The sequence below is a fragment of the Thyridium curvatum genome (genome assembly GCF_004353045.1).
Source record: "Thyridium curvatum strain D216 chromosome Unknown NODE_56_length_292564_cov_84.152122, whole genome shotgun sequence".
In the NCBI taxonomy this organism is placed as follows: Eukaryota; Fungi; Ascomycota; class Sordariomycetes; order Thyridiales; family Thyridiaceae; genus Thyridium; species Thyridium curvatum.
In genome coordinates, this window is record NW_022156811.1 from 225,683 (window position 1) to 238,849 (window position 13,167).

At 53.9% G+C, this 13,167-nt stretch overlaps 1 protein-coding gene across 1 annotated transcript; it reads right to left on the minus strand.

The window, feature by feature from the left end:
• Positions 1-268: 268 nt before the first annotated feature.
• E0L32_008490 (uncharacterized protein) lies at positions 269-12,522 on the minus strand (the record flags this gene model as incomplete). The annotated part of the gene is made up of 4 exons (XM_031143351.1): positions 269-363; positions 437-781; positions 847-12,409; positions 12,475-12,522. The coding sequence occupies 4 exons, from the start codon at positions 12,520-12,522 to the stop codon at positions 269-271; spliced, it is 12,051 nt and encodes a 4,016-aa protein (XP_030992315.1).
• Between the last annotated feature and the right edge of the window lie 645 nt (positions 12,523-13,167).

Here is a 13,167-nt window from a genome sequence, read left to right on the forward strand (position 1 = left end):
GTAAAATGGAGGGAAGCGCCTCCATGTAGAACCACATCGCCCGCTCCCTTTCTATCGGAGACCATGGCAATGAGGTAGCAAACAGTCTCCCCCTTTGTAAAGATAATACACTGCAACAGGCAGAACATGAAACACACCCTCGCTCTCTCTATGCCTGGACCCTGCCCCCGAAAAATGCCACTCCGATGATGCGATGTGTTGCAAACCGGCCAAAACAACAGGTCTCTGATGCAGGGTGGGAAATGAAAGGTGACAAGTGGAAGAGTCTTTAGGCGAAACCAAAGTACTCGCTTCCAGCAGTGATGGCTTTGAGCAACTGGCTGCGAAGGGCATCATAGCTCTCATACTCGGGCAAATCCAGCTCTGGGAGAAATGTCAGTAAATCGCTAGATGAGAGACGAGACGCCCACAAAGGGGCGAGGTGGACAAAACTTACGGTTGAAACAAGTATGGGAGCTGGGTAGACGATCCTTGTTGCCATAATCGCGATGAATGTTGAACCGGTTGATACCATTCATGCCCTCCAATTCTTTGAAACCGTTGAGCGGTACCTTGGAAGTGCCGGTGACGAATTGGAGAAGCTTGGCTCGCTCCTCCTTGTCGAAAGAACGCAAAGCGCGCCAGAACCACTGAATCTGCTGCGATGCCGCGGTGTAATTGTGATATTCAGTGTTGCCTTTCCAGTCATCAATGTCAATGTCTGGCAGACCAGAAATCAACAACTCGAGCTCTTGCTCGTTGAAGATAGCGATGAGGTCGGCAGGAATGATGTCATGGAAACCTAATTGCAGACACTGATTAGCCGACTGCGAAGTGGTCATCATCTTGGTCGAACCGGAAACATACCTTTCAAGAAGTGCTCCATCTGTTCCTTGACTGAGGAGATGAGCTTGTGCTCGACCACAAGGCGAACATACTCTTTCTTGTTCTTGTCCGTGACCGGAATGTCGCGGCCATTCTCACACAAGTCAATGATGTTGGTTACGCCAAACTCGTCGTCTTCAACCGAGAAAGTCTCGGTAAGGATATCAGTAATATCATTCTCGAGGATCCAGACAAGTGACTTGTAGTAATCCGGGTCGAATGACTCCATGTCCTTGACAGAGACGGGCTTGCCGAGGATGCGCTTGTAGACCGCACGGCTAAAATAGCAGTCCAGAAGTCGGCCTTCGTACAAGGCCTTGCCGATGATACGACCAATGAACTTGAAGAACATGAGGTGGTCATCGTTGACGTAACTGAGCTTGTTGGGGTGGAACGTTGTCCGATCAGAAGAGACAGGAATGAAGAGAGCGTTATTGGGGTCGAACATTTGGCGAGCGAGAACTTGGAACCACTCTCGCGTAACGCCACCTGCATCAATGCCTTCCTCGCCGTGGAATCGGATGTTCAGCTTGCCAAACTTCATCTCATCGCCGGTCTTGAAGTACAGCGACCTGAACGAGTCATGGAAGACTTGGTCTCGCCGGACGGACAGTTGAAGCGTAGGGAATGGAGGCCTGGCCTGGTTTCCAGTCTTGGCATGGACGCTACGGTTGAAGTAGTTCCGCTTGTTATCAAATTCAAGAACCTTGGGGTTCTTAACAAGCAGAGAGAAAGTGCCCGACATGAGTTTAGGGTTGTTGCGGACCAACTCGTTCAGGATGCGACGATGCTCCCCAGTGAAGGCAAAGAAAAGGCCAGCAATTCGATCTTCTGGCGGGGGGCTGGACAGGAGCATCTCCTTCTGGGACTGGGACGGAGGGCTGTCACTCAAGGTAGTGTTCTTGCAGACGACCATGAGTGATTCGATCAGCGGCAAGAGGATCGTCGCTACATTGAGCATGCTCTCACGTTGCCGAATGGCGCTCAGGCAAGCACTCAGCTTCTCCCACATCGTGTTGAATGTCGGGTTATGGTAGAGAGACATCAGAAACTCTTCCTTTTGAGGGCCCTCGGTATCCACAGGCTCGTCAGATTTCTTGCCCTTGGTGTCGAACAGGTGATCCAGTGCCGTAAGGACTCGAAGAAGCTTGTTCTGCTCCGAGGCACCCGGAGAGAACTTGGCGAGGGCAACTCCTTGAATCTCCGTGCCCGTCTCGGCCTTTTCGATGTGCGGAAGGAGATCGATCAGGTCGTTCACGATATTCTCGCTGAGCAGTCGTGCCTGTCGAACCAATTCTTCACCAAAGACCGACTTGGCGCCCGGGATGTTCGAGAGATTCTTGATGGTGGAGATCGTGTTCTGGAAGGTCTTTGAGCTGCACTCTCGTGCCACGAAGATGTTGATGACAAGAGTGAGATTTTCAACTGGAATCACTGGGGGCTGCAGCTGGTGGACCTTCTTTTCCTCAGCCGCCTTGGCTGTCTGCTTCTCAGAAGTCGGTGCGTCTGTTTGTGTGCTGCTCTGCCCGGGCTCCGTGCCCGCAGAGCCTCCATCTTGCATCTCCGCCTGGTGACTCTGCACATTTGCCTCATTCGAACCCTCCGCCGAAGCCTCTTGAGCCGAGGCTGCGGCCTCGGTTTCCTTCTTCTTCTTCTTCTCTGCCTCCTTCATAGCTTCCTCCTGGGCCTCCTTGCGACGACGCTCTAGAGCCTGGAGTGGATATGTGACTTTGTTGAGGAGGTCGGCCAGAAGCTGCATGACTGAAGAGCTCTCCATGATGAGATCGCGATCCAGCAGACTCAGCAGGGAGTTGATGGCGTATCTATTGGCCTTGGAATCCTTCCCCTTGCCCTTTTCTTTCTTGTTCAGAGCCCGCTTGAAAGACGAAGTTGTTGGCTCGTGTTCAGTCAAGAACAGCGAAGGGACGTGAAGGTTCCTGGTTGACAGCTCGCTCAACAGGTCGAGACATTGCTGCACGATGAGCAGAGGCGAGATATCAGAGTTTGTCGGAACGTGGTTGCTGCTGCTGATGTTGGTGAAGGACCGCTTCAACCCGCCAGGAGTCTTCTGGTCTTTGTCTTTTGGTTGCTTGGCCTTGATAGAAAGCTGCCCAAAGCTGCGTTCTACTGCTGTCATGTCGGTACTACCATCCTGGAGAATCTGGAGAAGGCTGCTGACGACTTCGAGTCGGTTTTGGCGATTCTCGCAAATATCAGCGAAGACACTGAAGAGATAATTGCGGATAGAACCTTGCTGTGAGATAAACATGAGTCGCAGCAAAGTGGCAACCCCGGCCTTATCAAGCATCTGGACTACCGTTCGCCGTTGAATCTTGTTGTCGCTTGTGGGTACGGCTTCCTGGGCTCCTGATCGAACTCGAGGTGCACTTGGTGTGGGATGGTGGCGCGCGTTCATGGCCCGAACCTCCGCTCTCATGTCTGGGGGTAGCTGATCAATGATATCTTCGCCTTGCTCCATAAGAACTTGCTGCCGTAGCTCGGTAGGGAAGGTGAGGAGAATGCTTGCAGGGTCCATATCCTGAGGCAGGGCTGCTTGTCCACCTGCAGCATTGCGCCGTTCCTGCTCACGTTGGCGGCGGCGCTGTTCCTGTCGCTCTTGCTGGACTATCTCGTCCCGCAGGTCTTGGGGAAGCGCATCGAGGAACTCGTTGAAATTCTCGGTTTGCTCACCACTCGTCTCGGCTTGCTCCCTAGCTTCGGATCGTCGAGCGGTGAGGGTTTGGGCAATGACCTCCTCTCTGAACTCTTCGGGAAGAGCCGCGAGATACTCTGGGTCGATTCCCAAGCCCGTGATGTCGACTTCCTCGCCTCTGATGGTGGTCATCACACGAGGTACATCCGCCTCGGGCTCTGGTCTGGTTGTAGACTCCACACCCTCCATGGCCTGGCTGGTGCTCTCGTTCTCCCCAGCTGCAGGTTGTGCTTCGGCGATAGATTCTGCTTGAGCAGCTGCTTCAGCTGCTTCGCGCTCAGCTCGCTCCCGCTCCTCAGCCTCTTGTTTCTCTCGGGCAGCCTTCTCTTCAGCCTCCTTCGCCTCACGCTCCTTACGCTTCTCCTCCTCGATGCGCTTGCGCTCCTCTGCAGCTTTGCGCTCAATCTCCTCCTTGCGTGCTTTCTCCGCCCGTGACCTCTCTATCGCCGCGGGAGTGAGCTTTGCTAGGATCCATGATGTGAAGAGCTTTGGCGCCTTGTCCACATGGTTGAAGCCGAAGATGATTTTGGCCTCTTCTTGCCATCGATCTAGTGTTGTCTCGGTGAGAAATGCCACAGCGTGGTGCGGATCAAGGTAGGTATCCCGTCGACCCTCAGACCGAGACTCACGCCCTGGTTGAAGAGGATTGAAAGGGATACTCAGCTCTCGCACCTCTCCGCCAGGTCCTTGGGTGATCTGGAAATGAAGAGCCTGTCCGCTACGAGGCCAATTGGGCAGGCTGGCCACGATATCGTTGATGAATGCCAGAGGACTGTCCATGAAACCTCCACCGAGAAAATTGCCGGGAACCCCCAATCGCACAGAAGCTCCACTATTGCCGGGCCGCATTGATGAGTCGCGGCCATTGTTGGTTCGGCGGAGTAGTGGGTTGGTCCCGTCATCCGGATTGTTCGGGGCAGCTCCAGAACGCCCTGATCGAGGCACGCCTCGGAAGTCATCCAAAGGATGTCTCGGCCCTCCAAAGACCACGGAGTGTCCGCCTGGGAATGGGCTGCGCAAGCCGCCGTGACGATGAGCTCGGTGGTTGTGGGCATGCTCCACAAACATGTTGTCCCACCCAAGATTGACAGGAGGGGGGGGCTCATCATGGGGATACTCCTGTTCATAGATGTACTCCTCACCATCCAGATCGTCATCTTCATCGTCATCATCGTCCGCACCGTCGTCGATGTAATGATCCTCAAAGGTACCCATATCCTCTGGATCCATATCATCGACCGCCTGCATAGCGCGAGCGATATCGGCAAACCGTCCGAGTTGTTCCGGCTCAATATCATGCATGTGCATCTCGTCGAGGTCCTGGCCCTCGCCCTCGTAGTCAAGCTCATCGTCCTCGACGCTGTGCTCGCTCTCCCAGCCCGACGAGCCGCCATCGCCTAAACCATTGCCTTCGCCAGCAATTTCGATCTGATTCTCGACATCCTCCATGTCTTCGGAGGCGATTTCCTCGTCATCGTCATCATCGTCATCATCGCTCAGGTCTTCGTCGTCGTCATCATCATCCATGGACTCATCGTCCTCATCTTCGTCCATGATAACTTCAACCACACCAGGCTCGCCCGGCAGACCTTCGATGTCACCCATCTCCTCTTCGTCTTCGTCACTAATGTCCTCCTCGCCATCCTCGGTGATCTCTTCGTCGTAGTCAAGTCCCTCATCGTAACCATCGTCATACATCTCGTCATCTTCGTCCTCATCCGAGAAGTCATCTTCTTCCCGCGGTTCAAGCATACCCAGTGCCGAATTTCGATAAAGGTCAGGAGTTTCTTCGCGATCATCGTCTATGTCAGACAAAGATGAGGCTGAGGCAATTTCGTCTTCAACACCTTCGTTCGGTGCCAACGGCAGGATGTTGGAGTGACTCAGCTGGATGGCAGTCTCTGTGAGGATGCGAAGAACTCGAAGAATATACTTGATAGTTCGTTTCACACCGGGATAACTGAGGTCAATATCGGCAATCGAAGCGGTCAGAGCAGCTAGGTAGCCCTTCTCGTACATGAGACGCCGGAGCTGCATTTGGGAACGAGTTGAGGGATTGTGAGGTAGACGGTGTGTTGCGGAGTCTTTGTCCTTCTCGCCGATCATGTGTGCCATGAGTTCGCCAAGGGACAGCATCTTCGCGTAGCGAACATCAAATGCTTCGATGGGTGTAGACGCCTCCTTGTACGCTCGAAGGATGGTATCTAGAACGAACTTTCGCACAAAGAGCAGGTCTGGCTCTTCGTCGTACTCGTAGCGGTCCTTGGTTTGATCACCAAACTTCTCATTCGTCTTGCTCACCAGCGCAACGAGGACCTGGCGAGCTTGATCAGATGTTGCGGTCTTCTTCTTTGCTGCTGTGGTATCCATTGAAGATGGCAATGTCCCGACGCACAAAAGATCATTGAGGAGGTAATTGAGAACGCTTGATCGCGGCTTGACAGGGGTATGCATCAACAGAGGCGCGCCGCGCTTGAAGTTGATAAACTCCATCTTAGCGCGGTTGTAGCTCTGCAAAAGTTCCGCCAAACAGTTGAGGAGGAAGCACCGATAAACGAATATCGGATGGTCTTCGGGTTTGAAAGGCACTTTTGGCGACTTCTTTTCCTTGCTGTCAGCACCAGTAGGACTGTCCGCCGCCGATGATGAACCTGGAGAGACGGATGAGGTGGCAGCCTCCACTGGCTTCGGGTCCTTCTGGGCAACTTCAGCGTCATCAACTCTCTGGTAGTTGAGAAGCTGCTCCAGTAAGAAGTTGATAATGCCGTCTGGGTTCTCGACAATGGGGCGCTTGTGATCATGAGCGGGAGTCTTTGGAGCATCGGCCATCTCTTGGTCTTGTCCCTCAGTGGATGGTTTGACATCATTGATGTTCAAGCCTTGCGTGGCTTGCACGGCCGGGCCCACCGAATCGTCCTTGCGATTGTCTTCCGGTGAAGATTGCTCCGACTTCTCCTTGAGCTGCAAAGACCCCTGGGGAGCAGAACGGTCACTCTGGCTGGGAAGCCACTTGTGGAGTTTTGTCATCTCTTGGGTCGCCTCCACAAAAAGCTCAGGCGAGCGCAACGCCACATGAGACATGTTGCGCAGGAAATTCTGAATTTCATGAGCTCTCTGCGTCCTTGAAGGGCCTTCGAAGTAGGCTTGGATCTCAGAACGCATGATCTGCTTGATGGTCTCATCATCCTCGACGATATGGCGAAGGATGATCATGATGTTCGCGCCAATGCGCCCTTCCTTGAAACGCATGGAGCCCACACCAGAGAGTTGCTTGGCCATGACGAAGAGGCGTTGCAGGTTCTTCTTCTCGCCCACGATCTTTGCCGTTGAGCGGCTTCGTGTCATAACGACAAGGACGCGCAAAATCGCTGTGGCTAGCATCTCCTCCTTGCCAATGCGTGGCAGTAACTCCAGGACTGCATCAAGGAGGACCTGTCGCTCTTCATCGCCGATGACGGGTTCCTTTGCTTGCAACACCAGCGGCTCAATGGTATCACTCTCAGAGGTAGGCGGTTTCCATTTGGCTTCAACGACCTGGCAATCATCGCTCAGAAGAATTTCGAAAATCAGCAGAATATATGGCGTCCACTGAGGGAGCTCTTCGGTTGCGCTGCTTGGTGGAATGTGAAGGAAGGAAAGGTACGCGGCAAGGTTGTCCCGAATTGTAGGCAACGTGCTTTGGAACAGTGCGGTGGACTCTAGAAGGAGTATCGAGAGCAGATGGGCATACGCAGCGATGCGCTGTGCGTTGGGTTTTTCTACCTCATCACTGATACTCAGGGACATCAAGGCGTTCGCCAGCGTCTCTCCAACTTCTTGCCGGTCGTCATCATTGTCCGACTTCAGAACGATGGTAGAGATGAGTTCGGAAACGTCATGGACAGCATCGGGGTGAGCTGCAATGATCTCAAGGCATCGATCGATAAGGTTGGCCTTGAGCTTTTCTCTCTCGGCATCAAGGTCCTCCTTGGAGACAGGGAGTGTAGTCCCCGACGTAGACCGAGACAAGGAACTTGGTGCTTTGGCTGTTGATGTGGCCGGCTGGTTGTCTTGGCCAGTATTCGCGCTCGACGTAGCCGGAGGGTCTACCGCCTCGTCATCGTCGTTGCTACTAGACACGTCCGATGAGTGTTCCCTAAGGTCGTCAAGGCCAGCTTCACCCAACAAGCGGTCAAGTTCTGGTGAGGGGTCCAACATCATGGCATCACTGAGAAGAGCTGCGGCACTTGGTGCGGAGGGTTGACTCTGAAGGCCGGTCTGCTCCGGTGTAGGCGGCACTTGATAAGCGTCATCTTCAGGAACAGGGTGTCGAGGACCGGCCAAGCCAGCGCTATGAGCTCTGCAATACTCCGTGGCGCCGTCTAGATTGCCGTTGGCGCGGTAGACTGCTTCCCGTGCCAGATCCTCGCCATAGTTCTGATGTTGTGCATTCTGACGTTGTGCAAGCGTCGATATCTGGTTGGAAGCTAGGCTCCAGCGGAATTTGACCACTTCGGTGTTGAACAAGGGTGGTGGGGGAGGTTTGCCTTCAGCCCGGCGGTATGCATTGGATTCTAAATCAGATCCTGACGCAATTGTCTTGAGGATTTCGACGATCTTGCTCAGGACCGGGGTGGAGATCTTTTCCATGATATCAGAATCCCAAAGCTCCCGTGCAATCGGTAAAATGGCCATGCGTAGTTCAACCAAGAGCTGAGCTCCACCATGCGAAGAGTTCCTGTCAACTTGGCTGACAGATTCTGAGATGTTCTTGCCATTGACAAGGAGGGCGTAAAGCTCCAAGATCTTTTTCATACCTAGGACAGCCATCCTGGGCTTTGCCGAGACTTGAGCAGCCTCGTCTGGACCCCGGGAAACCTCGCTGATAAAAGATCGCAGGAGCGCATTCAGCGAGTCGAGCCCGCCTCGCTTCTTGAAAGCTACCAGAACCGGGATGATGATATGAGCACCAGAACGATCACTTGGTCGAGTGTGATCAACAAACATCTCATGAACCGTGTGCAACATGACGATCCAATAATGGTAGTCGGCCTTGTCAAGTTGACCCGAGTCCAACTGATACAAGATGGTCTCTGCGAGAGCCTCGGCAATACGCAGGTGGCCCGATCTCAAATAAGGGTCACGCTCTCGGCGAGGTAGTAGAGCTTTACCAAGGGTCTGATAGAACGGCAAGGCCGTTGGCATGAAGGCATGAAGTAAAGTGCGAAGTGTCTTGAAATTCCGGTACCGGTTAGACGCTTGCTCTTGAGGTGACAGCTTTGTCAGCTGACCAGCAGTGTTCTCTTGACGAGCTTCCGCCGTCAAGATATCCTGGATGGTGATGTCGTCACCCTCATCGCCCGGCGTTGCTGAACCAGCTGCATTCTGATCGCTGGGTTTATCTTGAGCAACAGAGACTGGGCGGGTCCAATGAGATGGAACCGAACCGGCGATATCCAGTTCTGCAGTCAATATCGGACGTAGGAGCGGGGCGAGTGACTTGATCAAGTGCGTATAGTAGTCAAAGACATTGACGGAATGCAGAGTGTGGGTTGCATGTCGCGAAGAATAAGGGAAGCATTGGTACAGTGTTCTGATGAGAATCTCTGCGCTGAGCAGAGCCTTCACGACCTTTGTGCCTTGTTCAAGATCCTCGTCCTGTACAGTGGGCGCCTCGGGCCCGAAAGCCAGGAACTTCCTGAAGATTGAGTGCGATTCGCCAGCCGTGATCATCGGGCCCAGGGCATCAATAGCAGACTGCGTTCGCTGTAGAAGTGACGGCAGGCACAAGATCGGCGACTGCTCAGCAACCTGAGAAACCACATGTTGGAGAGTCCTGGCTGCAGCGGTCTCGGCGAAATCATACGGGAGGCTCGGCGTGGCGGAGAGGTCAAGTAGGAGCTCTACGCCTCCGTCTCTCACAAAAAGCGAGCGGAGATTCGTATTCGTCAAGTACGCTGACAGGAAAGTCGACAGAGCATTGATATAGGGCGTGATCTCCGTGTGCGAAGGAACAGTAGAGGCACTGTCGGTGCCTTCGGAGATAGCGGAGGACTTTCCCTCCGTTGATTCTACGGCATCCTGCATCGTGACATCTTCTGGCAAAGTCGCAGTCTGCTTGCCCTTAGTCGATTCGGCAGTTGTCACATCCTGCTGTGGGCTGGCGTCCCCCAGCATTTTGACTCCCCATCCCTCATTTTCGGCCTTGGATTTCGCCAGGTAGTTCACCCGTGCAACCATATCCAAGACTGAGTTGGCGATTGCTGGTCTCAGGGCGGGGTGGTGTCGAGCCAGTTCGTCAAAGCTGTTGCCAACGCTCGAGGCAAGATCGATATCGCCCTCCATGCAGTGCACGTGCAACGGACTCTCAAAAATATCCAGGTAGCTATCGAATGCCCGAGAAGAGACAACCATCTTCATGCCAGCATTGTTCAGTGAGATGGAATTGAGTATGGTTGGGATGATGCTGATTGCCTCTGAGGACGGTAGAATGCCGCGCGCAAGGGGACGGTCGCGAGTGGCTTCCAACGTATCGTTCGTGGGTGGATGAGGCCGGTGATCTGTTTCAAGCAAGACCGAACCATCCGACTCAGGCGACGATGCATCGTCTGCTTCTTCATCGGTTGCAGTAGCGTGGCTGCTCTGTGCATCTACCTGTTCAGATACAACGGGCCGTCCGGTGATGGATTCTAGGAAGCTTGTAATCATCCCAGATTCAGAGATAGCGGCGAAGCTGGTAGGGTCATTGTTGATAAAGTCGCTCAAAATTGTCACGACATTGGTCCACACCACTGAGCCAAAGCGCTTCATGCTCTCCATGATGCGGCGCAGACTGTCAAGCATGGTGGAGTTGTCCACCAAGTTTCGCAACAACCGGTCAGTGTTGCCTCCATAGGTGTACGCATTGCTCATGATATGGTGGGTAAGCTTGAGAAGCCATTTCAGCACCTGCTGCTGATAGAAGGGAATCTCGTAGTCGACAATCGTCGACCGAAACTCGGGCTTTGTACCTGAGCCAGAATTCGTAAGTTCGATCGCGGATGAGGTGGTATCAATAAGCAGCTGAGAGATACAGTCCAAACCACGGCCATTGACAAACGCCTGGAAAGCACCCTGTATCCCATAGATCAGGTTGTCCAGGAAGGTGAGCACGACCGAGTGGACGCGGACCGCAGTAGGAGAGCGAATCTTAAGGATGTCGATGAGAACGTCCATCAACCCGGCGGAAATGACCTCGTTGCCAATTCGGCCAGACATTGTAACGAACATGGCTAGGGAGAATAGATTGCCCCGCCATTCATCCGTGACGGTAACCTGGTCTCCGGTATCATCCTCGTCCTCCTTCATCTCGGCTACAGCCTTACGAATGACGTACAAGAGTACACCATGGTTGACATTCGCGTTGAGAGCGGACAGTACATCCGAGAGCTTTGACTGCATCATGCATATGGCTTCAAGAAGCCTCAAGGCAATGGATTGAAGCCAGAGCGGCATCGCAGGTGCCCCAACAGTTGAGGGGTGGATGAACTCTGTCAACTGGTAAGTAAGCTGGAAGCGACGTGGCTCGTCGTTGTCCTGTCGGAGAGCCTTCTCAACGAATATGGCCTCGGGGTGAATGTATGCCAGGTTGAGGATAGCCATGAAGCGCACAGCTAAAGCCTGCTGACGACTCTCGGGGGAATCAAGTAGTGCCTTGGCGATTCTGAGTCGATTCAGGACCTCGTAGCGGTACCCCTCGGGCATATCTGCAGGGCAACGTGACAGAAGATCGTAGATGGAACTGGACGATACCGCCGTTTGGGGGATCTCGAACAGTTTTTGACTCGGAGCAGCCGAGTCATCGTGTGCCATTGCAGGCGACCGGGTGTATGACACCGGTGATGAACCGTCCTCAACGCCACTAGCGCCCGCGCGCTCATTACGCGGCGTCCTATGCTGCGTCGAGCCGGCAGTGTTGCTACGCCGTAAGGGCGTAGGAGTAGTAGGGACAGAGGAGCTTCCACGATCCAGCGCTGGTGCTCGGCTTGAGCTAGGGTCGGCTGGGTTCTGCTGCGGATAGTAAACCAATTTCAGGTCCCCCCAGCCATGCCAGCGTCCCTCGTCTTGTTGGTCTGGCGTGGCTATCGAGACAAGGTCGTTGGCATAGAGCGACGCAACGTTCTTAGCAGCAGCGCCATGTGCCTTCTCCTTCCCCTTGCCTGTAGAAGCGGGGGTTTTAGGGGTGGTTGGATCGGTGGCAAGAGGGACGATAGGAGTCTTCACAAATGGCTGCGCAAGCTGGTGAACCCTGTCCAGCTCGATATCGTAGTGGTTAGCCAGGATAGCATTGCTGATCTGACGATTGGTACCGCCCATGCGCTTGACGGATGCCTGGTACCGTTGTGCGAGCTGCATGCCGACTTGCAGGGTCGCCAAAAGTACAGGAAGCGAGGTAGAGTTCAGCAGCTCGTTGAGATGTGCGCTGCTGGCATAGATGCTCCTATTCCCACAGCGCTCTAGTAACATTCGGCTGAATTTCAAGATCGAGATGAGGAGCTGGCTGTCCCCATCCTTCTCGTATCCCAGCTCTTTTAGCCTTGCCATGTCCCATGGCTGATCATCTTGAAAGTTGATAGAGGGGCATTTCTTCAGCAGAATGTCGCAGCCGAAATCCCGGGCTTGCGGGCCATCGCCAAGTTTGTAAGTAGCGGCGACGCCTTCGAGAATGTTGTCGAACCTGTTCAGAAGCGGAATCCAGTGATACAGATCACCACGTGGAAATGGCCATCTTGTGGGGAAGCGGTCGAGATGTTGAGGAATCAGCGGTAGAGGGGCAGCAGAGACGGTCTGCACGAAGTCTTTCAACCAAGGGGACTGTAAAAGTCAGCATACCGATCCGAAGCTCAACGGCAACAGCGGGGAAGAAATATATAACTGACCAAGGTCTCCTTGTGTTTGTTCTGCATGGTCTTCGAGATTTTGCCCATGGTGAAGACCGGGGCGGCCAGGCCGCTGAGAAATGAGAAAACTCCCCCTCCACTACCAACAACCTACTGTCGGCACCGACAGCCTGACGTCGCTAATGGAGTGTCTCGGACCTAGACACTCTGTTCTTTATGCGTGGTATCTGAGGTTAAAATCAGAGATTAGTAACGGTCCAATACAATTTGCGTGATCAGGGAAGCTGAGCTATCGCAACTACCAGTGGCGACCGTGCAGCTGCTGGGAAGCCGGCTCGAAGCCAGATAGCAGAGCAGGCGCCGTGGGCTGCTTCGTTTCGGGGAGGAACTGGTGGAGAGTCTTACGGGGATGGATGAGTAGAAATCTTCACCGTGTATACTCCAGACCAGGGGGATCGTGATGCGGCGGAGGGGCGAATTTGTCGTGCCACCCAGTTGGGAGATGCGAGAGGTGGGAGATGAAGCTTGGGTCAGCCGAAAAAGACCGGGGACGAGTGCAGGTCGTCAAGGGTGCTTTTCTTGCCGTTCCACGGTGCGAGTGAAACCGTGGCATCCAACGTGATGGATTATCACCGAAGTAGGAGTATTCCGTGGTGAGAATGCCGACTGATTACTCCGGATTCAGGTGTTGAGGATGAAGATCTCAAGTTGCTAGTGAGGTGAGGTGTTGGT